We start from the raw sequence: 27,547 nt of genomic DNA on the forward strand, positions 1-27,547 counted from the left end.
AAAGACACCGTGGGCAGAGTCCCGAGGATGCTGTGACGCTGGAGTCTTCAGTGGAATGTCTGAGTGAACTGCGATACTGATGCTGCAGGTTTTACAGTCAACCAACAAGTTTTGGTCTGATATTCCACCGTGCGGTCCCTTCGATTCTGTCCACCTCTCTGGCAAGAGTGAATAATAATAATAACGGCCTTGAAGTACAGAACGCAGCTGGGTAAATTGTAACAAAAAAGTTTAATCCAGATATTAAAAATATTTCCGTCGTTATCCATCTGTGGAGTCCAAAGCGCATTCAGAGTCAGGTGATTTCAGGTCTCAGATAAGGAAGGGCACCTGTAAAAGAGGAAGAAACAGTTCGTTTACGACCAGTGAAAACAGCTTCTGGGGTGAAAAGATTATATACAAAATAAAAATGGCCACAATAAATGTTTTCAAGTCGCATCTCGCTAACATATGGCTATTATAAGCATAGCATGTGCTAACGGTGGTGTGGGGTGTGAGGTTAACAGAGGGAAAACAGAAGTATGAGGACGCCTCTAATAAGTACAAACGTGCACTCTGAATGAAATACGTGCAGTTACTGAATTATACTTATCGGTGCATTAATGTGACGCGTCTGGTCATAGTAGATATAATTTCAACCGCTTCACTGCTGATTATCTTAATTCAGAACAAGAGCATTGTTCAGTAGAGCACATAACTCCAGCAGTCTCCTTTGATTCAATCAGAAACAAACTCGTTGCCCCGTGACCATAATTTCATTTGTAAGAGTCAAACGTGAAATTCTGTTGGATCCAGACTTTTTACTACACTTGTGGAAACCAACTCCCTAAATGTGCCTGACTTTTCTACATCAGGGATCCGTTCATTATTCCCAGAGAAATTATAGGAGATGTCAAAGAAAAAAGGTAAAGACAGTAAAAAGAAAAATCCTTCTTCCATCCTTTCATAATCTGCTGCGTGATGTCAAATAATAGTGAAGATAGCATAGCATAAAACACTACTTAGATATGTATACGTTCTTAAATTCCACTGCAGCTGCTAACATTATTCCGTGTTTTCGGTGGTGGGGGGGGGATTTGGAGAACTCCTCACAGCGAGGCCGCAGGTTGGATTTGAACCTGTGACCTTCTTGCTGTGAGGCAACTGCGCTTACCACCCCACCCCCCCCCCCCCAAAGGCTTCTCTACAACAGACATTACTTGCTGTACATGAACACAAACGAGTCTTTCGTGGTAGTTTCCATGAGGCGTGCCAGCGAGAGCTCCGTGCTCCGTGCTCCGCGCTCTGGTGTCGTCCACTAGCTGGAGACGCACGACTCAACACTGCTTCCCCAGCTGACCTCAGTCCGAGCACCTGTTTCTCATAGCCGCCCTGCCAGAGGCTATTAGGATCCATCCACCCCCAGAAAAGGACCTTTCCTCTGCAGCTCCAAACCCAACGGCACACCAGCTCTCCAGTCGCGCTGATTAATCACATCAAGATGGGCGGCCCCGTAACGCTGTGGAGGTGCATGCGAGTGTGTGTGTGTGTGTGTGTGTGTGTGTGCGTGTGCGCTGTCCTGGTGCGTTGTGCCACGTGCTAGAGGTTTGTCTGTGCCCTTCTAATTCCTTATTCTCTTAACTTGGAGATATTTGACCGATATATTTCATTAGACGTTTTCCCCTCTCGGATATTGAGTCAGATATTTACTTGATACCTGCCGCACGCCGTCGGGCCTGCTGGACCGTCGCCATGCGCTTTGAAGGGCACGGTTGTTTCGGGGGGGTTGCCAGAAGGTCAGTGGATGAACCTGATTGGTTAACCCCCTGCGGACCATAATTGGAAACGGCGGCCGCTGTAATCACGCTGTGACGGAGAACGCCGCCCGCCTTCCCAAGTTGGGGATTTGTTTGAAGTTGATTTTAACCCTTAAAATAAAAGTAATGCAAAGTGAAAAGACACTCGCACTGCTAGGACAGGCAGGCATTGTCAAGCGGCTCTCAGACACTCTGGCCTGATGGGAGTCGACTCGGCAGGGCGCCTCGCCGCAGATTTCAGCATCAGCACTGGGCTGTTCTCTGCATCAGTGGAATCAGATCCGCACAATTAACCCCAACACTTGAGAAGACGGCGTGATTGGACCCGGAAAAATGTTCGCTGCCTCGCAATACTTGCCCTTTTTTTCCTTCCGTGTGGTCAAACTGAGGAATTTGCGGTTGCGAGTTATGTGTCACAGAGAAATGGACTAGCAGAATCCTGATACACAGTATCAGCTGCCCTGGTTTAGATGTTTTTGTTCCAATTCTTCCAGAAGGAAATAATTGAAAGGCCACTGTGCAGCTTGGACGGGGAAGATTGGAAAGGTTGCTGATTTGCTTCGGGGTCGTAGATTCAAAAAATCAAAAAAGTGAAAACAAACCCGTGGCTTTGCGGTCGGTCAGATGTTCTCTAAGCTCTGAGACATGTAATTTCAAAAAATAATATTTACTTGATTTTGACAGATTTGTGGCAGTTTTCAAAACCAACTTATCGTCATTGTTACGGTTTGCAAAATGATTCCCGTCATTAAAAGCTGCGCTGATCATACTGGAATGGAGCTATACGACAGCGTTCGTTAGAAGTGCACGATCGCTGTCACGGCAGCGAGGGCTTTCCTCTCATTCTGCTCTTCGAGTTCTTTCACATGTTGGTTTGTAGCCCAGAAGCAGGGCGAGGTTGTTCTAGTCGGTTTTTTGCAGGAAGAAGTATTAAACTGCAGAAAAGCCCAGTGAGGCCGGTTGAATCCAAGTTTTTATTTGATCTCGGTCAGGAGCCCAAAATGTTCTGACTGCTAATCTGCTCTGACGGAGGTGCTTTAGCCGTGCACGATGCTCAGCGCTGATAGCATTCAAGATTTCATGGCAGGACAAGAAAAGTTTGTGACAGACTTTGTGGCATGGATAATACTGGAGCAGTACAAATACTACTACATCAGTACTTCTTTAGTGTTTATTTTAGTATATCTAGTATTTTTTTATTGTTACTTGTTCCTGTTATTCTTATTCTTATTTATTTATTATTTTTAAGGATTAAATCTGCTGTCAAAACGTACTTTTATTACATGTGCTGCTTAATTTGTATTTTTTTTGACATAAGGAAAGTTGAGAATAAAAAGGTGACCTCTATTGACCTTACTTTGCCCGTACTGGCCGTACTGGTAGGATGCCATGTGGTCGACGGTGTAGCCCGGTGAGCTGTAGGAGGGGGTGCAGTAGGACTGGGAGCTGGGGAGGGAGGGCAGAGCTGACATGGAGGGGACGCTGGTGAGGCCCTCCAGGCCCTTGATGTGATCCATGCGCTGGCTGCAACTGGCTGCCATGCCAGCCGGGGGCTCCAGGCCGCCCGTCAGGGGGGAGATGGCGTAGTCGCTCTGGGGCTGATGCGGCACGCCGCCCGGGTTCAGGAGACCCATCACCTGATTGGACAGAGATAAAGGCTCCGTCACTGGGATGTGGTGCAGAAATCACTTATTTGCTCATATAAAACGAAATTGTGAGAAACAAGCTCGGATTTATTTTCCAATGAAGAAATGAGGAATCAAAATGAAGAAGAACGTTCTTTCTTATATTGGATTTTCTAAAAAGGCTCTTTAATGCGTAAATCATCTCTGACTTTAGCTCACAAGCAAAATGTATCAATAGAGACAACGAGACAAATATACACACTCAGACACACACAGGAAATCCCCCTTGTTAGAGACATCAAAAGGCTCCCAGCGAGCCCATCCCAGACAGAGATAGCACCAGAAAGGAAGAATTAAGCAATTTGTCTCAGATACGCAGCTCCACTTATTCTCAAATTCCTTTTTTGACGCTGCTCCAACAACCTACGGGGGGGGGGGGGGGGATAAAAACTTATCTCTGAGAAAGATGTGCCAAAAAAGATAACACACAAAAAAGGCCTGTGTGAGTCCAGCGACGTTGGACCTGATTTGCAGTTTGAGAAATCTGTTTGCTCTTGATCTGGTCTTTGTTAGCGACCAGATAATCAAATTTGGTGGTAATATTCCTTGGTCGGCTAAAGACGGAAGAGAGCCGCGGGGCAAAGTGTTTCAACTGGTCTCAAAACAGACTCGATAGCGGAGACCCTTCCCTCCAGCACCGACTGGATTGACCTGTCCATCATCAAAGTGGTCCGTAAGCCGTTAATAAGAAATTGAGAAATATCTTTATCACTTAGGAAAAGTAACTCCCAGGGAACCTGCTACCTCTAAATGTATCGTATCCCACCTCCTCCTCCACAGAGCGAAAGGCCTCAAGGCTCCTCCTGCTGTCCTAATAAGAAGCAGGAACGTTGCTCTTTGGGTTCTCTCGGCCCTCTAAGTGACATATTATTCCACATCCACACACACACATGGTCCTGCTTAAATCATTTCCCAAGCAGGGGAGGTGAATGGAGGGAGTCCGTGATTTGGAGAGAGGAGTAGTGTTTCCTTCCATGCCCGGTAACATTTTTCTAAAGATTTAACCTGCCTTTGGATCCTTGCCTTGTGCCCACATGAAGCAGGGACACGTGTGCTTCAAACTGGTGCAGTGTGTTCCCCTGACGGTCAGGCTTGTGCTCTTGTTTTCGTGTTTTGAACCAAACGCTACCCATCGTCTCTCTCTCTTCTCCGCCTGTCCCTGCCTCATGACATCGCTGCTGGGCCAGCACATGGTGTTTCCTATCAGAAAGCTGCCGTTGCCTGCAGGGGCCTAAATCAGAGAGTCTAGGAAGGAAGAATGTCTGGGTGGAGGAAAACATCTGAGACGGGGCATTCCTGCCCTGCTGCATGAACGATATACAAATAATTTAAACCCCTTGCTTTCATATCGAGGAATGTCGAGGCAAATATTTTAAGAATGCAATCACAAGGAGCTTTGCTTGAGGCTTTAATATAGCACGGAGTGTGCAGAATTATCTGTGCACAGAGACAGAACCACGAGGATGCTCGGCGAGATGCATCCGTGTTCGTGTTTAATGCATGCGGCGTGTTTTAGCGCATGTTTGGGAGGCTTGTTAAGTTTAGAATCACAAGAAACAAAGCGCAGAAGAATGAACTCTTAATGTCCGACACGCAACAAAAAATGGGCAAATATTGAAAAGCTATTTGAATTGGTGAAAAATAACTTTCTCCATGTTCCCACGTGTCGTTTTACGCGGTGATCAGTCTTTACATTTACATAGAAGGTTGAAACTTGCCGCTCAACCATGTCATGTAATATTTGTGTAGAAGATGTTGCAAAATCCTTAAGCGATCCTCAAAATGTCACGGAGTTGATCAATTATCTCCACTGTGTGTGTGTGTAGGTGTGTGTGTGTGTGTGTGTGTGTGTGTGTGTGTGCCGGTACGAGTGTCTTCACACCGCTGGGGCCTGTTCTCCGAGGATTCGGACTACGCCGAGCTGAAATCTCATTTTCTGCCTGTTAGAGTCTCTAACTCTGTCTCATCTGCTGTCCCCTCCGTCTAGGTGCAGAGACCTTGGGACTTCGTGCCTGGATAATTGTCTGTAATTGTCTTTTCGCTTCTCATTTGTCACACGCTCAATTGTTCTCTGTCCTTCCAGAGTTATCTCACTTTTCTCCTCCAGCGGCGGGCGACCCGTCGTCCAGAGACGCAGGGGAGTTTGACTTTGAACTGCGAGCAGTTTCAAAATTCATGCAACTAAACCAGAGACAAGGACAGTGGAGTTCCTGTCCCGTTGTGCAGCAACTCAAGACTAATATTACCTGCTTTATCTCCTTACAACAAATGATTGCTGTTCATCTTTAAATGAATGCATCTTTGAATTAGAGGCATTGAGAATTAATCTCACCTGTGGGGAGAGTCCGTTTCCAATGGTGGGGTTCATGTGATTGGCCGGTCCTCCTCCAAAGCTGTCCGAGTAGCCCGAGAAGGAGTGGCGTCCGGAGGCGAGGCAGTAGGGAGAGCCTCCTTCTCCTTGGCCTCCACCACCGGAGCCTTGGTGGCCTGAGGAGGGAGGGAGAGGCTGGGGCCGACGCACCGTGCTCAGGGGCTCTGGCACAAGCAAAGGGACCACAGAGAACGTTCAAACACCTTCTAGAACTGTCAGATACCAGTCGATAAATGGTTACTATTTGATTGATAAATGCCAAAAGGAAGAGTGTATTACTCCTAAACTGCTGCATTAAGGAAATTAAATGATTGATCAAGTCATTAGCTTAATCTGTCATACGGTACCAAAAATAAAGGACTGACTGTGATGCAACAAAAGTAAGCACTAAATATGTATTTGTTTATTTTAAAGGCAAAATATCTTGTAATAAAATAAGGATAACATTTCAACAATTTCTACTTACAGTTTAAGTACAAACACACATTTTTTTTTTTATAATTGTTTTATCAAACCAAATAAAAAATTAAATATAAACCATATATAAAAATCACCATAAACAACGGTACTACAGGAAGTGGTTTGTCTCATCTCCTACCTTGTGCTATAGAGGGGGGGTAGGTGCTGTCGGAGAGCTGGTAGGGGGGGATGCTGGACATGGCTGAAGGTGGGAAACCCCCTGGGATCAGGTGATTAAAAGCCATCAGTTGATTGGCTCCCGCTTGCTTCCTCCACCTGGCCCGCCTGTTGCTGAACCAAACCTAGACGGACCATAATAACGACACTTAAAGTTCTGCTTCTCTGAGGCTAAACATCACCCTTTACACTGATCATCTCTGATTATTAGGAGACATTATTTTAAATAAACGGCACAAAAGAGCTGCAGCCTTTGACAGCAACAAGTGTAAGACATTATGTATTCCTGAAATAGTGAGAACACAGAGTAATCACATCACTCATCTCTATCGCAGAAGTGAAGCTGTGTGAAGCTGAAACGGACGGTGAGAGAAAAACAACGTGTGTGTGTGCGTGCGTGTGTGCGTGTGTGTGAGACATGCCGTGTCCATATGGACTGGGCTCGTGCTGGGCGTGCTTACACTTCCCATATGGAGCCTGTGGAGGAGAATTCCATATCAGAAATCAGAAAGCCAGATTGGGCTCCTGTGAGCGAGGATGAGAAGTGTGTGTTCGTGTGTGTGTGTGTGTGTGTGTGTCGTCAGCTGGTGTTTTAGGTCTGGCGTGAATGTGTGAACAACTCTCACTGCAGCCATCTTGAAAAGATTTTTAACTTCTGTCCAAAGATTTCACAGTTATGAAAACGTTATGAAATTGCCTGTTCTTGTTCTTCAGTTCATAAAACCGCTGCCATTCTGTACGAGGATGTGCAACATGTCTACCTGAACCCTGGCCTCGGTGAGTTTGGCCCTCTGAGCGAGTTCCTCCCTGGTGTAGATGTCGGGGTAGTGGGTCCTCTCGAACGCCCTCTCCAGCTCCTCCAGCTGCTCCGACGTGAAGGTGGTCCGACTGCGCCGCTGCTTCCGTTTAAGAGGCAAGTCGGGTTCTGACTCCACGTCCGATCCCTCGTCCGAGTGGCTCGCTGTTGAAACATGCAGAAATAAAAGGACGCATTCAGGATGGGATTGTTTCATCCATATTATTTTATCAGGAGACAGGGGGCGTAAACTGCTCCTCAAATTATGAAAGTGTCTCCCTAATAGCCCCACCTCAACAAATGAAGCCTCAAGCTTCAGCACGGTGTCACACGTGATGGTGCTGCAGGTAGCATGGCACAGAGCGTGCTTACTTCTATTTTCACGTGATCACTCATATGGAGGAGCATTGTTCTTGTCTTCTCGCACATACACGCATCATCCCGTCCAGTTCTTCCTCAGGGTCATGTGGCCAAAGAGACTTCCATTCATAAAGTCTGAGCCGAAGGAATAATCCCACTGGACAAGATTTCCAGGACACCACAGGGGGGGCTAGTGGACTAAAAGCCACACAAAAGGCTAATGTGGATCCAGGGGCTATTCTTTGTGTGTGTGTGTGTGTGTGTGTGTGTGTGTAAGTGTGTGTCGGTGTGTGTGTGTAAATATATATATATATATATAGAAGGTTTTACATTTCCAAGACAAAAAATCTTGGTTTTTGAGTCGAGTGTAAGCTGGAAACAAAATAAAATAAATTGTCTTCACATCTATTGACTGATGATTAAGCGACGTGTCTTTGAGTCCTGATTGAAGCCCTTGATTTGTCTTCTGCCTGATTGAGCTGCATGGACGTTATGTGTCCTGACAGCTTTTGTGCTTTCACTTCTCATCTCTGTCTCAGATCACTATTAATACTATTGTGAACTATTTTTTTTATAAGCCAGCAACTTGGTTTTCAACTCAACACTTCAAACGCTCCATCGGCTCCCTTCTAAGTTCGCCAAGGCCGATGCGCCCACTTTTTGTGTTACACTTAATTAATTCCCCCTCAGCATCGGGGGACGGGACGGGACGGGGGGGGACATTTTGTGTGCAACACTGTATTAGTTCCCCCTCAGAAGCAACAATAAAATACAAGCGGATCCAAATAGCTCGGGGCCTCTCCTCTCATGTGAAACGGATCCCCCCCCCCCCCCCCTTGGTGATTTTCTCCTTGCAACACCGAAAGCAGTGGGAGTCAACTGAACAAGCATTAGGAGCAAATTGGTAAAGACACACTGAAGCGTGAGGGAGGCAATAAGTAAAATATTTTCAAAGGGCAAGCGAGAGAAACGGAGACATTGCCTAAAGCCTCTGCTGAATATAGAACAAGTCTCTTCACATCGTGACCAACTTTCCCCACTTTGAAGCCGACATTTCACGTGACTTGTCGGGGAAACGGGACTCGCGGAATTCAGGACGCAAAGCGAGGCGAGGCGCGCAAGTTTTTCTAACAGGATAGCTGAAAAACTAGAGATGGGGCCTTTTGTGGCCTCCCCCCCTCGTGTTCCTCGCATGGAGGAGGGCCACTAGGAATGCTTTTCGCTCCCCCTCGACTTCGGCAGCGTGCACGTTCCTCAGCGTTTCACAGGGATTTGGCCCCTGGGAAAGCCGAAGCGCCCGAGAAAATCCTTAATCACTTTGGAATTACCTATCAGTTATGACTGCTACCGGGGGTTTCGAGAACTTTTCAAAAGAAGCGACAGAATGGCACCTCTGAAGTCCCGGGAATTTAGCCGCGATCCAATCCGGTTCTTTACAGAGGGCTCACGCGGGCTCAATTGTTTCACTGCCCTTGGTTGAATTGCTGCAGCGCTTGACGCTGAGATGGAACAAGATAAAACGGCTTGAGATCAAGCCAATAGCTGTTTGGAAACCTGCGAGGTAAAGATGCCGCGCCACTGCTGAACAGGTAGCAAGACACGCAGGTGGAAAAGCACGTTTGAACGAGTTTGGAGGGAATGTTCGTCACTTCAAACATTCACACGATCTTAATTCGCCCAAACAAACTTCTTGCAATTCAGCACGTCGCCCTCCTTAAACAAGCACCTCCTTCTCCTCCCTCTCCTGTCTTTCGTCCTCCCTCCTTCTCACCCTCTCTCGCAGCCCTCCCTTTGTCTCCCTTCTCTCCGTCGCTCTCCTTTTTCCACCCATATTTCTCTCTGTGACTCCTGGGTTCTTTGTTACTCCACAGAACTGAGGGCTTTGCCCGCGATTTCCACGCTCCATCTGTGGAATCCGTCATGGCTCCCTCGGCCCTTCACAGTGGAGGGCTGTCACCTGCCCCACGGGGGAGCTGGAGGGGGGGAATAAAGAGTCTCCGCAGAGGGCTTGGGGGGAGTTGGGAGGATGAGGGGCACAGCCAGGGGCATTCTAGACCCCCCCCCCCCTCCCTAAAAAAACCCTTCCTCCAGAGGGAACTGTAAGAGCACCTGAGGGGCTGAGAAGGCCGGGGGAGAGGGGCAACAGGGGCTGTTGTTGCCCGTGTGAAATGTACCCATGGGGATCGTTTGTCTGGGCATCTGTGTTGGTTTTGTTGTTGTTGTTGTTGGTGGTGGAGACGTTGTTCATTCACGGTCCGGGGGCTTTCTTCAGAGTGCGGACGCCATCAGGGACGCAGCATTATCAGATATTCTTCTACTCACTTGAAGGTTTTGATTTTGAAAACAGTTACGTTTTACCAGATTGCTGTATCTGAGACAAAGTCAGACTTCAGAACAAAAGCGTGCGATTCACGGACACATCGGACCATAGGGTGTAAAATGGGGCGGGGGGGTTGATAGCTGATGAACTGTTTTCTTTTAAATATAAACGTTATTTTTTTATGAGAAATAACCTCCAACATCAACCGCATGATTTTTCAGATTGTTTTCATGCAGTCCAAATTAAAGCGGCAGGTGATGAGGCCTCGTGCGGTGAAGCGCGGGCCGTGGAGAGCGCTTTGGTGGAAATCGTGCCAAGATGGAGGGCAGCCACCTCGTCAAACCCGAAGCTCATTACTCTCCATAGCTTGGCCCAGACACTGGCCAACACACACACACACACACACACACACTTCTGAACTGCTATTTTACTGCTACAATAATCCAGCATGTCAGCTTAGAGGCTTCCTCCACTTCAGCATCAATTAACAAGCGTTTGCGTCTGTTCAAGCGCAAACTTTCTAAAATGGTTGTAATAAAACAACAATCAGCATCAGTCGATGCGTATTAAGAGGAGAAGATGGTGCGAGAGAGCGCTGAAGCCTTTCCCCTTCTCCCCGGATCTTTTCCAACCCATAAAGCTGTGGTTTCAGAGTGCCCTTTCTGCCGTCAGCACCCAGCCATCCTGAAGATCTGATCGCATCGATTTGGCACCGTCAAATAGTCCTGGCCAATCAAATTATCCACTCCAACCATCATAACGCTCCCTGCCAGACATATCTGTATCTTAAAACGCTGTATTTTGAGCCCCTGTAAACACTTGAATTCCCTCTGTATACTTCTGCTCCACCTCATCTTAAAAGAGCAGGGGGGGGGGGGGGGGGGTTGCAGACATGGCACGGGTTCTTGTCAGTTCATCGAAATATGAGGAAAATATGAGCCTTAAAAGGGTAAAATTATCTGAGCAGGAGACGGCCTGTAAAAGCAGCCTCCGCAAAAATCACCCGGGAGCCGGGGAGCATTAAGCTGCAAAATAAGAGGAGTAGCCGGAGGAGGTGGGGGGGGGGGGGCAAGGGTTTAGAGGAGAAAAGAAAACTGTTTAATTTAACCAAACTGAAGCACTGAGAGGCGCACAGTGCACGGGACTCCGATCCAAAACAACGTATCCGGAGCCAAGAGAGACCAAAATGGATCCCACCGTGGACTGCCGTCCCAGGGCAGAGAAACACGAGGAGGAGGAGAGGGAGAAGGAGGAAAGGGAGAAGGAGGAGAGGATTTAGCTGAAACAGACTGTTGGAAAGATTTTGGCTTTGCTGGGTTTTTTTAATGGGATGGGGGGGGCAGTCGCATGGGGACACAACGGCTTATATATGTCCACTGAGACAAGACACAGTACACATGGAGCATTGGGGGGGGGGGGTGGTCGGGTGGTGTGAAAGGGGATGTATCAAACTTGGGTTTTGGGACTGGGGGGGGGGGGATTGGGTGACCATATGTGGACTATTTACACCCCTCTTCGGACAGCACAGTAACTCGTCTGGGGCTTTGGTTAATTTGGAGGGTAAATCGAGCCTCTGACATTTTGCCCCCCCCCCTCCACTCCACCTATCACACTTAAAAAAAAACACAAAACAAAAGGCAGAGGAGACAAACGCAGCATTTATCTGGGCGGGCCGGCCGTGCCGCTCCTATTGAGGGGCTGTGGGAGCGACTGCATTAAACAGTATATAGAAGTCAGGACAGGCAGATGCTGGGCCGGATAATGGCTTTACTGACAGCTTATGGACCCATCTGTGGCTCGTTCTGCTGGGCTGAGAAAAAGACGCTGTGTGTGTGTGTGACAGGGGGTTTGGATCGGGTACTCACTCGACTTGCTAAGGAGGAGTGTCAACCGTCACAGTTGTGTGTGCCCGAGCTCTCTGTGTGTGTTTGTTGTGTTTTTTTTAATGCCATTGGCAACGGAGCTGTGGGTTTGTGGGTCTGTGTGTGTGTGTGTGTGGGGTGTAATGAGGAAACAGTTACCTGTCAGTCTAAATGTACTTCTAACCCTGTTTCCTGTGCAGCGCTGGGGGAGAGTGACCCCCCCACCGCAGCTCCGTGACCCTGCACTCCTTCTCTGTCTTTTAACTCTGACAATGACTCATAACTGCGGCCTTTGGGGAAACTGTTGCAGAAGAAGGCGGCCTGCTAACAGGTTGGCTGTCATTCTGAAGAGGATGTTCCAGCTACGTTCATTCCTTCAGAAAACAATCAAGGCTATCATTAAAACAACAACAATAAGACAAAAGGAGGCAAAGAAATACGGGCAAAACATTAATTTGCAAAGAAATTGGCTTAATACTTGTAAAATGTCCAGTCAAGATAATTACATTTGTCCAGGCGTCTTAAAATAAGTTGGTTCAGTCGAGAAAAAAACAAATCAAATATGATACAGCTTTCTAAACTAGATGATTAGCATCATGTTTCTGGATCTAACATTTAAACTATAATTCCTCCTTAATAATTGGATCATTAAAGAAATTTAAAAAAATTACAGTGTAATTTCATTTCTGAAATTTGCCACAGAAAAATGCAGAATATTGCGTTTGTCTGGCCCGGCTGGTCCTGAAAGTCCCTTCATATGACTTGTGCTCACATGAATACATTGAGACAAACAGAACAGCAGTAACGTTCTGTATAATGCCGCATTCATGTGATATGAGTGAAGGGAGATGTGAGTTCTTCACTTTTAACATCAGTTTTCAGGTGGTAAATAAATATTACTACGGAACTCCTGGTTTGGCAGTGGATCCCTGTGTGAACAAGGAAACGCCAGTAATCCACTTTTACAGAGCGCTACATTCATTCCATAACCACGACCGAATTATTTTCATCGGACGCAGTATGTTCAAGCGCACGTTGTGGAGCTCGAAAGCCGATACGATGGCATGTGAGGCACAAATCAGGACCTGAGACGTTGTCCACACGACGCCTTTTAATTCTCAAGCATCAGATAGATAATAATAAAACGCATTTCAGTTCTCCTTCCAGACATGTGACATGACCTAATTAGTTAACAAAGCTCTGAATGAAAGTCAAGCTTCATCAGTCGGGTGATTGACAGCTGCCTCATAGATGGTGCGTTCGCTGGCCTCTGAAACTCTGAAACTCTGACACTCAACTCTAACCCCTGGACAAACAAGCACGCAGATACAGGCAGCAAAAACAACCACGCTCGCAGACACGTAGAGACGGAGATGCAGCACGCACGTTCTCAGAAACACATAGACACACTCATGCACATTTAAAACACCCCCCTCCCCCCGGCCGTTGTGCCTTTGGTGCATACTAGCAGCAGATAAAGAGGGGCCTTATTCTAAGGCGAGCCATTCTACTTGACCTTCGCTGAGCCTTTTCACTCTTTCACTCGTCTTTGGCGCTCACTTATACTCTTGGCTCAATGTGGCTAGTCCATCACGGCTGAAGGGCTGGGGAGCTGCAGCCGGGTCTTGGAGGAGGGGGAATACCCCCCCCCCCCCCCCCCCAAATACCCCCCTGCCCCCTCCATCCTACACACACATGCACAAAATCACACTGACTTCAAAGTTGCTGTGCATTCATTAATTGCCCTTTGAATTGATATCAGAGGGTGACAATAAGAGTGTGAAAGGAAAAGGAGGCTTTAATGAAGCATAGAGCGGCCATTCATTTGAGGATAACTATGTTTTCACGCTTGAATAGTCATCATGCATGGGCTTATTGGGAAAGGAGATTCACGAGAGAGGGAGGAGCGCGGGACGTGAAGAGAGGGACGGAGAGAGCCCGAGGGGTAGAGGAGATGATTTGGTGCTCAACACTTGCCCCTCGTGCCCCCTTTTGCCCCCGTGCCCAGGGACTCACTGAGTGACACATTCATCCGCTCAGTGGACAGACGGCGCCTTCTTCATCACAGCCACTAAGACCCATCCCTCGTTTATTTGGTTCTCTTTCTCTCGTTCTGCACGTTTGAGACGGTAGAAATAGAGACCGGAAGTTTGTCAGGCCCGCACACAAATTCTTATTGTCATTATCAATTCCTCTGCTCATAATTTCCCTCAATAATTTGTCTTAAGACCAGAAAATATTAGAAGATCAAAGCAGAAAATTCTAGAATTTGGGTGGATATAAATGAGCTGTTAAAAAAAAATTTGATTGATCAATCAACATCCTCTGTCTAAAAAAAAAACACTTTTCAGGATTGTTCAGAGCAACAACAAAACTAAAACAAACACGCTGAACACCATGCACCTCCTATCTCTCCTCTTTCCTTGCCTCCTCTCCTACGCCCTGGCATGATTCCATTGTGCGCCCACACGTCACATTTGCAGCACGCCATCCTTCACCCCGAGTGGCAGAGAAACCCCAACTTCTTCATTCACTCGCATCATTTACACAAACAAAGTCCCCACTCCGTTTCTGTGACAAAGCCAGCTAAATCTTTATGGCTCTTTCATGTTTTGTCTGCGCCCGGTTCCCTTTTGTCCCCCCCCCGGCCGTTGGCCCCGGCCCTGGATACAATGAGCCCGGGGGAATGGAGGCAGATTGAAGGAATGCGCCTCAATAAACCTAATTATGACATGATGACTGCGCTCACCATGGTAGGGGTTGTTCAAAGATCCCGGGCTTATTCAATTAGCCCTTTCCAGGATCCCCTTTCACCAAATAAAGTTATCCCTTTGACTGTTTGCATTGCAGAGTGGAATGTGTTTTTGTGAATGTGTGTGCATATGGATACACATTTGTCTATGTGTGCGCACACACAGCCGGCCGAAAATGGAAGTGGATCAGCCCTCAACAAGGCTCCTCTGTATTATCTGGCTAATTTCACCTAACAAAGTATGGATTCTAAAAGATACACTGTGAAAATGTGATGGAGGAGGAGGAGGAGGCACAGTGAGTGTTTTAATCATCAACTTTGTCTCCAGAGTTAATCCAGCCAAGCAACAGGCCTTGAGGGCCTTGACGGCGTTACTGCCAATACAAATGTGGCAGGACATGGAGGGAGAGGAAAAGCTAGAGAAATAATTTCTATTTTAACTTGTATTTATCTGGGCAGAGGTATTTTAAGGGAGTAGTTCTATTAAAAAGAAATAAACCTGTGGATTTTTTATTATTATTATCAATAAATATTTAATTAATTCGAGGATATTTAATTGCTGAGACAATTAAAAAAATAAGCTTTTTTATATCCAAAAACTCTTAATTGTGTCCATTTGACGAGATACAAACACTTAAATCAAATTGGTCACATGGTGACGCAGCTTTCTTGACTTTAGGAAATATTGTTTTTAATCAATATTTGTTCGAAGAAATCGATGTGTTGTTTGTTTTTTTTTGCACTTTTGGACTTAACATTTTTTAAATTGTGAGATGGTAAATTGATAGCCAAACAGCAAGGTTCAAAAAGACCTTAGTTAGTGCACTGACTTCCCTAATTTGTGCTTTAAATTGGATTAAAGGATGCGTCGCAGATATGGAACGAGCTTTGCGCCGCAGGCTGGGAGGGAGGGGAGAGAGAGAGAGAGAGAGAGAGAGAGAGTCGGGGACGATGGGACAGGGGCGGTGTTACGATTCAGATGAAAGGGAGATGAAATAAAAGAGTTCGATTTAATCTGCTTGAGGAGATTTGGGGAGCAAGTTTCCGGAGAAGGGGGGCGGGCGGGGGGGGCTGATATTTGGGAGTTGCGCGCTGACGGGTGGCCGAGCCCCCCCCCCCCCCCCCCCCCCCCATTGTGAAGCTGCGCTCCGGGCCAGACCGGGGCTCCCGGGGAGAACACTGGTCCCCATTCACCACAGACACTCTTTAATGCACTCCGTCCGTCATTAGATGTGACAGATAGACACCATGTAACGGGAATTATTCATGTTCGAGGGGGCAAAGAATCCGTTTCAGTATTAACGTCATGCTCCGGGGAGAGGGAGGCCGCTTTGCGTTATCAACCAGTAATAACCGAGTGTTCAGCGACGCAACAAAGTATACCTGCAGGCAAAGACAGGGAAGTGGAAAGATTCACCCAGACACGAAGCCCCACGCACGCTGCCCCGTGGTCCGTGAAATGTGCGCGCACAAATCCAACATTTCTCGCTTTTCGAACTGCCCATCTGAAGTCGAGGATGGACGTCAGCGCGTTTGTCCGCGCACAAGTGTGTGTGTGTGTGTGTGTGTGTGTGTGTGTGTGTGTGTGTGTGTGTGTGTGTGTGTGTGTGTGTGTGTGTGCGTGTGTGTGTGTGTGTGACGCAACGCATCCTTGAACCGAGCCGAAAAGGAAACATTTTGTAGGTGAAAACGGCCATTTTCCCCTGAACGCCCCCCCCCCCCTGAATAATTCATCCTTCTTTGCGGCCTCAGAGTGTTGGGTTTGGTTTGTGGAGACTCTCTCCTCTCCCTTTCTTCTTCTTCTTCTTCTTCTTCTTCTTTAGCAGTCAAAGCTGCTTCCAAGCTGCTCTTTTGTCTGCGCGCAGCCCCAAATGGACTCTCGCGCTTTTGTCTCCCAAGTTCATCCCCGTTGCGCGCGCGAGGCGCGTCTTTGTGAAGAGCTGGAAACCGCTGAACAAATGTTTGATCAACTCATCTGGGGACATTTTGTCTCCTCAGACCAGCGTCCTTTATCCCCCCCCGCCCCCCCCTTTTTTTATTTTAAATAGGGAACAGAGGACATTTCAACTGCTTCAACAGGCGAACCACAGATGCACGAAAGTGATAAATAAATAAAAATACAATATAATTATAAAGCTCACACCCATCATCTGTTGCCTGGAACCACCCTGCGCCGCTTCAGTTTAAATAAGCGGGGAAATAAAACGTTTTTTTTGTTCAAGAGTGAAAGAAAAATAGCTAAAAAAAAAAACTTCAATTAATTTAAAAAAAAAGAGAATTGTACATTCTCCAAACGCGTAACTTCACCTGCGTGAAAACTCTTACCCGCAAAGAGAAACACGCAATCAATGGAAAGTGTCCGATTAAACGAGCAAGCCAGGTGTGACGAATGTGTCCTCTAATGACGTAGGCAAAAAGTCAAGATATACAAAACAAGCTAAAGAGCCGCAGCAAAGCAAAAGCAGATCTCCAACTGCATGAAGAAACAAAGACAACCTGCGCGTTTTACCTCTGCAGGCCGCCAGATAAAAAACATTTAAAAATGTTTATTTAAAATGTTTATTTATTTCACGTTTTGAGTTAATGATGATTAGATAATTCAACTTGTTTTCATTGTCTCATTTCTTTTATTATTTATTTATTTATTTATTTATTTATTTATCTATTTATCATACCAGCAAATAATTAGTCAAGAACAACAACGATCACATTTTGACTTCCACTCAAAGCAAAAGTGGACTATTCCACTGAAAGCTTTTCTCAGCCCAACTTGAACAGGTGGACTATACTTTTTACAGTGGACGCGTTAGTTTAAAACACGAATAAAAACTTAGTTGATACACTAAAAAACAAGAAAAACTCGACGCAAACGGCCCACAATGCAACGGGCAGCGACAGGAGTGGACCAGGTTTCCGAAATGTATTAAATGATCGCAATTAATTATCGCTAGAGAGGCTATAAAACTTTGGATGTCTCTAACCCATTAGAATATTTAACATGTCTGTCTGCGCGTGCGTGCGAACATTGCCATCATCCATGCAGCCTGCTACATTAAACCACTACGCGCGCACACACACTCCAAAACAACACCGCGCCATGCACTGAGGCATCACCTGCTGTTTGATTTACGGCGTGGCCTCATGGGAAAATCATTAGCCGGAGCGTAGACGGTCGATAAAGAACTCCTCACAAAGACGGACACGCACGCTCCACCCCCCCCCCCCCCCCCCACACCTTAACTTTACAGCATGCTAAAACTTCACGCGGTTAGTTACACGGCAAAATAAAACCATTCTGTGCCCCCCCCCCCCCCCCCCCCCTAAAAGCAATCAACAGGTTGAACTTTTTTTCAAGTCTATACAGAGTTCAGCAAAAAAACAAATTTACACTCTTCAAAAATATGGAGCTGATAATCTGAGCAGACGGGCTCCAGTGCGTGATCACTGGCGCGCACGCCACGCACGCACGCACGCACACAATAGCGCGAGCGGATCACTCACGTCTGTCTCCGAGGATCCCTTCAATGCTGTGTTTGGCCCTCCTGTCGCTTTCCTCCAACTCCTTCTTCTCGATGTCATCCTCGTCCTCCTCTTCGTCGCCTCTTCCTCCGAACTTACTCCGCATGCTGCGACTGATGGAGCTCACTGCATGCGAGCGATTGTTCAAATAGAGGGAATAAAATCAACAAATGTAAAAAAAAAAAACAATCAAATGAAGGCTAGTCAGGAAGTAATTTAAATAAACAGGCATAAACTAAACTTCAAATAAAGTAGAAAATCAAAACAATGATTAAAGAGCATTAAGAATATTTGTCAGAGATTCTAATATGATTTTATTTCCTATTTTTTTATTTCTCAACTAAACAAACTTTTTTGAATGCCTGTTGCTGTCCTAATAATAATAATAATAATAATAATAATAATAATAATAATAATAATAATAATAATGAAGGATTTCTTCCCTTTTACCTGAAGGAACGTTGTTGCGGTCACACATCCCGTCCTTCAGTAACTTATCCCGAATCTCCCAGCTAAACATACCCGGATGTTCCCGCTTGTACTCTTCTATTCTCCTCTCGACGTCGGGCGTTGTTCCCTGCTTCAAAGGGTCAGAAGAGTCGCAGTGTTTGTTCACTTGGTCCCGGAGCTCGGAGCATGAAAGATCCACACGCACGGATCCGCGCCTTACCTTGGGCTTGCTGCCACCGATGGCCCCGGGTCTGATGGAGCCCGTCTCCTGGTACCGGCAGAGAATCTTGGACACGCAGCCGTGGGAGACCCGGAGCTGCCTGGAGATGACGCACGGCCTGATTCCGTGGTGCGCCATCTCCACGATTTTGTGTCGGATGTGGTTGGGTAAAGGTCTGCCGTTAATGAAAACCCCTCCGAGTTGGTTGACTCGGCCTTGACCCAGCGGAGTAGACACTATTTAATAAAAATAAAAAAAGATATATGGGAGGAGAATTGTCACGAAAGTTATGCCCACAAAGCCAAACTGTAAATGCAAAAAAAAAAACTTTCTGCTTTTCTGCTCTGTATTACAGGATTACACAATTACCGCAACACTAAATGCAATCAAACAGGCAAACACACACACAAAAAAAAGGATTTCGCAACAGCTACAACAAATATTCTCATTGTTGCATTTTTATACGGTATCTTAAAAATCACAAACATTTAAAAAGTTTTAAAAGTGAAACAAATCTGACAACATTTTTCAGTCTTCTAATTAATCTGTTGAACGTTTTATATATAGCCATACGGAAATAGTCCGTTAGTTAAAATGATTAGTTCTCATTTAAAACTTCAGGCCGCGAAAAGCCAAACGTGAGTGTTTCTAAAGAGTCGCGATGACAGGTCTACCGGTACCTGAACGCACCATCCTGAATAACATCCCGGACTCGCACACACTCCCTACGGCGGGGATGTTTTTACCTTCCAAAGGGAAACCACTGCGGGGGTAGTTCTGAGCCAGCGTGGGTCGCATCATCCTGGATAGTGACCCCGCCAGCGCATGAGTAATACCCTCCAGAGTACCCCCCCCCCCCCCCAAGTCACTACAGACACCTCCTCCTATAACGGGATGCTCCGACGCAGCGAGAGAGAAAGAAAAATCGGTCAAATCGACTGCTCGTCCGGCGGGGAAGCCTCCCAGAAGGCTAGCTTCGGTTAGCCGTGTTTGGGTGTTAGCCTCTCCGGGGCTACGGCTAGCAGCGCCTCGGGGAAGTCCGAAACCTTCTGAGAAGTCAAAAAAAGGAAGATAATTTGATTTCTGGATGATAATAAAGGCTCGTTTCTTCGTCTCCTCGCGTTTATTCGCCGGTTCTTATGAGTTCAGTTGCCAAAGAGGCGTCTCTAGGACAACATTTTTTTTTTTTGATGTTGTTGTTTGTTGACACCGGTTCAAAGTGAAGGGAGTCCGTCAGAAGTAGCGGAGCTCCTCGCGAGCCCCCCTTGAACGCTCCAGGTTGTCATTGGTCGAGAGCGTGCACGCGGTATGCCGCGTGTGCTCTAGGATTGGCCGAGGCTGAAAACTTTCGTCCTATCAGAGACGCTGTCACAGAACGGGGGGGGGACAGCGGGTCTCAAAAATCATTCAAGATCTAAATCTGTATGGCGGCGCGTCTGTCGAACCGGGAAAAGCGTCAAAATATGCCTTAGTGTTGATTGATCTATCAGGAGGGGATAAACCATGACTGATGAAGTGTAATGATCTGCATTTAAACGTGTTAGAATTTGTAGTAGATCAACCATAAAAGTGTGTTTACTTCCTTATAAATCGGGCCTGATGAGAACGTTTCCAACAGCCTGAACGATTGTGGAATATTCCGTTCCAATCTTGATAAATAATCACTAATTAAACTAAATAATAAAGATAGAATGAACTAATAAGTATAGTTTATTGTACTGATTACTGAACCCCAGTCTGATGCTGTCTGAGGCAACAAGTGACTTTATTATATATTATATATTTCTTTCTATTTCTATTGGCTTTCTGTTTATGGAAATGAGGAATAGATGAGTTATAAGTGTAATAAGTTCAGTGTAATAAGTTAATAAAACAAGCATAACTTTGACAAAACATTACATGGACAAAAACAAAACAAAACACTTCCATTTTCAACATAAATATAAAAAAATACAAAACCAGGTTGTTAAAATGTGACTATTTAATACATCATATTCATCTTTTTTTTATCAACTGTCTTTATTTGTGGGTAATTTGGCAAATATAGTCTCCATTATTCTGCAGTGATGACAGACTTTTCTTATTTGCTCAACTTGGACATTAATACTTTATCTAGACGATTTCTATTGATTTCTGCTCCCATAAATATAAGACATGCATTAAAGATTACAGCAGCCGATGGGGGGGCGCGGCTTTTGCGCATCTTTACGCAAAACCGCATGCAGCAAAAGAAAGTCGTGACCCCATTTCTAAATCTGCGACGTGTTTAATGCATTCTATCGTACACGACTCTAATTTGTTCCACCCCTTGGTCTCATATATGACACAAATGGTGCTAAAGTGTGTCCACCTCGAGGAATTTATTGTGGGGTTTCAGACTGAGCACCGACCAGCAGTCTGAAAGCGGGGGGGACGTGCGCCACAGCAGGATACGACGCCAGGGCGGCAGTAAAGCCCGTCTCGCATAAGAACAGTCGGTGTATGTTCATCCACAAATGTGTAATCATCAATATAGTCCGCTCCAAAAGAGAAATAAGCAACACGCATAAGTTCATTTATGGACATCGACGGTTTTTTTAGCTGCTGAATGTTATGAGCGTCCTTCAATTTCTGACTAATCACTGAATCGGTTCCGCCCCTGAGCTTTAAAAATCAGGGGAAAGCTCGTTTTATCCCGGTGTCCATCATCTCAAAGGACGCAACTCCAACATTCTCAGCGGCATGCAGAGCGCACGGAGAAGAAATATTTCAAAATAAACCTTTGGCTGAATCAATACATTCATTTTAAGTGAATCGTTCTCGGACACGTGGCAGCTGCAGTAATAATCTATCTGTAATCAATCAATTAACAGGTCACAGAACAACGTGTAAAAAACACATTATCAATATATATAGGGATGAAAGTTTAAAAAAATGTCCTTCTTATTCTGCTGTTTTTCCTTCAAGGAAATCCCCGGATCGTTTCTCGTGATTCATGCAAGCCTATAAAGTTAAAACGCACCACCATGCAGCACCTGATAAGCCCTTTCATGTCTCAATCCACTCACCTATACATGCATGCGCTTCAGCGCAATAACGGGGCCCTGCAGGGGGGGGGGGGGGGGGGGGCAGCAGTCCCGGTCATTCACCATCATTTACGCGGAGAAGAGAGATACACCCCGTGGGCTAAGTAGGTTTCAATTAACATTCACTTCAACAGTGGCTTTAGAGAAAAAAAAAAAAACACTTCTGATGCTGACTTTGCTGTCAAAAAACGCGCGTGGACAATAGGTGGATGCTGCGTTTAAATCAGGAGGGTCAGCGGGGGTCTTCCACCTGCAAAGGAGGACGGAGAATGAATGGAATCTTGTAAATTGTCATAACACGGGCCTCCAAAGAGAGAGGCGGTATATTACGCGCGGGTTTTTTTTTTTTTCTTTGCGTGTTTTCACATTTGTAATAAACAAAAACAAAAAAAGCATGGAACTGCTTATATGGGCTTTCGGATGGCTTGGCGAGAAGACAATTAATTGGGTCGTGGTCTCAAATGATCATCGAACAAATTCTATTCTGGAACTGCGGATGCTGCAGGCATGGAGCAATGAATAGGCCATTGTTAGCACGTGGACCTTGTAAATGTTTTCAGCAGTTTGAGAATCGATGCGTCTGAAGTGTGTGTTGGTTCGTCGTCCATTTGCCTTTCCTGCATTTCCTTCATGACCTTTTTCCTTCTAAACCATCAGTTTTTACGCTGCGACGTGACGATTTGGGAGTGTCGGTGATCTTATTGAAATTGGATATTACAGCCGAGGGGATGGGGGGGGGGGGGGGATGGAAAACAGAAAAAGTCATGATGCGTATATACCTCGGCCCTTGAAACGCGACACTGAATCTCCGTAGCCAATCCATTACCGGAGGATGAAATCCAAAGTCAGAAATCTGGCTTGATGAGAAATAAATTAGGCCTTGTTGCATCTCGTGCTCTGGAGGGGGGGGGGGGGGGCATTCACAAATACATATTCGTCAAATCAATTCGTTTGCGTTGCACCACAGTTCATAAAGGGGCTAAAACAAGGCGATGCCAACGAAATAGGTTAATTTAAACTAGTCAGTGACTTCAGAGAGATAACCTACTTTATTATACTATTTATTTTATTTTTCTATTTAATTACATCTAACAGACTTGTCAGTTTCTATTAACTTGAGGAAAGAAAACTGCAATAGTATAATTTCTACAAAATAAATGACGCAATAAAAAATCTAATTTTCTTGCGCATATAGGAATATAGAATGAAGTGGAAACTTATCTGAAGTCGTATCAAATTTTCTTGCGCATATAGGAATATAGAATGAAGTGGAAACTTATCTGAAGTCGTATCAAATTTTCTTGCGCATATAGGAATATAGAATGAAGTGGAAACTTATCTGAAGTCGTTGTCGTACTAATATTGCACAGCAATAATAGCATATTTTTAATACTATGATTTTTTTTTTTTTTGTGCCGTTTTAATTCCCTACCCAAAACAATTCATCCTGTAGAAACAATTTTATGACAATAAAACATTTATGATGATTATAAAATAGAATTAATAAAACACACACACACACACACACACACACACAAAGCGCACCAGGGTTTTTTTTTTAAGTTTTGTGGTGCACTAGTTCCTCCACGCGAGTCTCAAGGGGATTTATGGTTGTCATTGTAAAATTGTCCTATTTGAGTGGGCATTTCCAAAACATTTTCCGGGTTTTCCCAACGATAATCCGCCTCAAACCGTTTATCGATTATCTGTGCGAGTGTGGCTGATTGGAATATACATGAGCCAGTACGAGATAAAGGTGCTTAAAATAGCACAGGTTGAGTTTTAATATGGTAAATTGGTCGAAAATAGTTTTAATCTGTTCTGTTTATTTACTTTTTTAATTAAATATATTATCCTCAGGCAAAAACAAACAGTCTGTGAAGCCTGTCAGGACAAAAAGTAATGTAGCACCCTTTAACTTACAGTAGGGGGCGTGTTTGATGCATTGCAGGAGGGGCGATCCTCACCTTGGAGGGACTGAGAAACATTGATTTATAAGATGTTGTGAGCCATTGAAACGTTTTCTGCAGCCTCTGATTGGCTGTTCTCATTTGCAGGATTTGCAGGGTTATACTTGAGGGCAGTGGCCATCATGTATGGAGTTCATAAAAAAAAAATGAATTACTTTTCTTTCACCCCTTAGATGCTTTTTTTGCAGAATGTATTGCCTTTATATAATCGGAGAGGGAGCACGCTTACAGGCGTGATCCTTTGATAGTTCTAGCTGTAGAATTGACAAAGAAAGAATCCAGTGGGTAACCATGTTTCCTTTATTACTGAAATGTGTTTATGCATGTAAAACAGCACGTAAGGAACATTTCTCTGTGCAAATACATTTGATACTTAAACAACAGCCACAGATTCCCCATCAAAGCCGTCATCATCTTCTGGGTTCTCTTGGAGTAAATACAATAAGCTTATATTTTGTACCCCGTTACTTAACAAAGAGTGTAAAAGTGCATTGTAGGACAGTTGGGAAAAGGATGATTGAAGCAAACATTGGTATGGGGGGGGGGGGGGGGGTTAGGACCATTGCACGATTGGCAATCTTACACGATTTAGGTGTCACTTCTTGTCATAGTCAAGAATAACAAATAAATAATTCTGCAATTATATACAAAAAAAAAATGGCTCAGAGTGAAGCAAACTATAAGAAGTTAGCTTTTTCTGATTACACGTGTTGCCAATCGCTGATTCCACTGAAACGTTAATACAGTGTTTCTGTTGGGAGGACACAAAAGTCAAATTGGAACGTCTAATATTTGCATTGTGTGACTATACAGGCACTGAAATAACACAAAGTCGCCCATCCCAGACTTTAGCAGGTTCACGGTTATTTAAACTCGCCACAATCTCAGAGGAACCAGAGCGACACCATGATTGTCCTCTAATGGGTTGCTTCCATGGCTGCGTGGCCTGGCCAAGAAAATTACATTTCTGATTCTCACATGTAAGCCTCAAAGGAGGAAGAGGAGAGAACTGGAACTGAGAAGTGGCTGCTGACTGGCTCACTGACATCTTTACCTATTCCCACATTTTAATAATGATCAAGCCCATTAATGTTTTTATAATGTGGGAATATAGGAAACCCTATTTTCATCTCCTAATGTGTCGAGAGGAACGCCGTCCGTGAAAGGAGGCAGGTGAATGTTTTTGATCACTGAAGTTTCCCTTTGATTCAGCGACAAGGTGAGGCACGCAAGTCAGGACACGCCATAGTCCTCCTTCTTTTAAAAATAAGACCTAACATGCACTAAAGTAGGAAAAAATCACAAGCTATTCTGGAAGGGAGCAGTTTTCAGTGCGACAAAGGAAACAGCGACACCCTGTGGCAGACGTTAAAAGTACAAAGATGAGTTCCGCTGATCAATATACCACCCTTTGAGGACTATGTACAGTTTCGATTTTGGCTTCTTTGTAACGAAATTATATATTTTAAATGCTTTTTTTTAAAACTTAAATGCAGGAAACAATAATAATAAATCCATCAATTCAGAGGTGAGCTTTGCCAGATATCTGTACAATACAACAGTGCTTTTATAATCATCATCATGGCCAGTCATCATATACACTAATACTATGCGTATTATTCATAAGGATGAGATGGGAAGGGAATTAATGCATAAATAAGCGCGTCACATTCACTCATCAAACCCTCCACAGCTGGGACCGACACCAAAGTTCACATCTGGAGACGCCCGGTCTGAAGCGGGACTCGATGGAAACGTTATCGGGGATCATGTCGGCCTATATTGCTCCAACAACACGAAGGCCTTTGGGTGTTTGCTGATAAAAGTCCATTTAGGACGAGATAGAAAGTAAAGGGAGCGTAATTAGGCCATCGGTGCTCATGATAATCACACGCACGCCCATCAGACGTCAGGCGTTCCTCCGGGAGCTGCCGGTGGCGGACGAGCGGCCCGCCTCGTGGTCCGGTCTGTATTTGAGCCAGCAGATGAGCCACGTGACGACCACGGAGAACATGGCCAGGATGCTCGCTACCGACAAGCAAATGGGTCCGGCCGGGGAGGGGGCGATGCTGTGGCTGTGCACGAAGATCAGGCCCATGAACAGCAGCACCAGCATGGACAGGAAGGAGAAGATTACGCACACGCAGCCGGTGGTCAGCGCCACCCGCTTGCAGCTCTGGCAGCTGTCGTAGCGCGCCGAGTCCTGCGAGAGGGTCGTGGCCGTGGACACGGTGGTGGACGGGGTGGCGTGGCCGACGACGCCCGGAGCCCCCGACGCCTCTTCCCGGCGGAGCGCGACGAGGGCCGGGTGCAGCGGCGGAGGGTGCGGCGGCAGCGCGTCCTGGGGCAGCGGGTCCGAGTCGATGTACAGCGGGAAATCCGCCGTCACCTTGGTGTTGTTGGGAAGGTTCTGCACCCGGTAGTCGGGCACCGGGGTCCGGTGGCGACAGACGGGGCAGCTGATGCGCCACGGCCGCTCCTCCCGGAGGTGAAGCGTGTTCAGGCACTCCTCGCAGAACGTGTGGAGGCACTCGAGGATCTTCGGAGCGCGGCGACCAAGGTCGAAATAATTGTAGCAGATTTTGCATTCGTACTCCTCGTAGGGGAACGTCGCCGCGGCGGCCTGGCCCGGGGGCGGCTCCGCTCCGCTCGGTGCCGGATCTACCTCTGCCATGTCATCTTTCGCCATTTACATTCTCCTGTGCGCACAAAGGGAGCTGGCGGACAGATGCTGATGACGGCGCACGTCTCTCCTCCTCTCCCCCTCCTCTCTTTTTGCGCTCATCGAAGCGCCATCATCCCCGCAGACGTCCAGTGATGTGGTTTTAAATAATCCTCGGCTGCAGCGTCCTTTACGCGGAGAGAGCAGGGCGCCCGCTGCGCAGCCCGAAGGATGGGAAGATTGTTAAAAAAAAAAAAAAAAAAAATCCTCGCTGCGTGGGAAGATGATGTAATGGTGGTGGTGGTGACTCGTCCTATACAGAGAGCCCGAGCATCCCGCAGACCATGCAGGGAGGGGGGGGGATTGTTTGGATGCGCAGGGACGGCCTTTGCATGGATGCCTCTGACGTGGATCATACCAGACCACAGGAAGTGCCAATTTGGTCCGCTGGGCTTCAGTTCAGCTGTTTCCTGTAACAAAACATATGACGTCATTCACCGAGACGGCAAAACGTCCAGTCAGTCGCAGCATGACGGGTTCGAGTCTCAGAGAGAGCGGATTGAATTATTCAGTCCCAACATCCAACAAGGAGCAGAAGCTTTATGTTCCATAGATGTTTTCAGAATCTTTTGGAGTGGCATGGGTTTCATTCATTTTGTGTAATATTTAAAAGTTGTGGTCCAACCTCTGTCAAAAGAGAGGAGGGCGCATGAAGCACCAGTAACCATGGTGATGATGATGATGATGATGCAGATGAATCCTCTTTTAAGAGCACCGTCTTTACTTTCCTATTATTTTTCTTATTGTACATAAAACGTGCAGCCATATTTAGAAAAAAGAAAAGAAAAAGCTAAAACAAAAAAGGAAATATGCACAAACAACACATTTTGATGTGACTTATATTTAACATATAGAAAGAGAGGAAGTCTAAATTTGGTCATGAAGCATTAAGTCACAGAGCTTTGACAGAAACACAAATTTGATTTGTGGCCAAAAAAACAATGTTGTAATTTTTTACAGTTCATGGGGGGGGGGGGGCTCAAAGCTACTTTATATGTGACCCAGAACAAAGGCTGCACAAAA

General features: G+C 45.8%; 2 protein-coding genes across 2 annotated transcripts; both read right to left on the reverse strand.

The window, feature by feature from the left end:
• Positions 1 to 287: 287 nt before the first annotated feature.
• pax3b (paired box 3b) lies at positions 288 to 19,604 on the reverse strand. Its single transcript, XM_068745463.1, has 9 exons — positions 19,514 to 19,604; positions 18,768 to 19,003; positions 18,548 to 18,674; positions 18,080 to 18,223; positions 7,250 to 7,449; positions 6,451 to 6,613; positions 5,814 to 6,016; positions 3,154 to 3,433; positions 288 to 330 (listed from the first exon to the last, which is right to left on the reverse strand). The coding sequence occupies exons 1-9, from the start codon at positions 19,566 to 19,568 to the stop codon at positions 296 to 298; spliced, it is 1,443 nt and encodes a 480-aa protein (XP_068601564.1). The 5' UTR covers positions 19,569 to 19,604; the 3' UTR covers positions 288 to 295.
• A 6,107-nt stretch (positions 19,605 to 25,711) lies between these two features.
• On the reverse strand, positions 25,712 to 26,491 carry LOC137901797 (RING finger protein 228). Its single transcript, XM_068745838.1, has one exon. It carries the CDS (start codon positions 26,489 to 26,491, stop codon positions 25,712 to 25,714), a length of 780 nt encoding a protein of 259 aa, XP_068601939.1.
• Between the last annotated feature and the right edge of the window lie 1,056 nt (positions 26,492 to 27,547).

This window comes from Brachionichthys hirsutus, chromosome 11 (assembly GCF_040956055.1).
Source record: "Brachionichthys hirsutus isolate HB-005 chromosome 11, CSIRO-AGI_Bhir_v1, whole genome shotgun sequence".
Taxonomy (NCBI): Eukaryota; Metazoa; Chordata; class Actinopteri; order Lophiiformes; family Brachionichthyidae; genus Brachionichthys; species Brachionichthys hirsutus.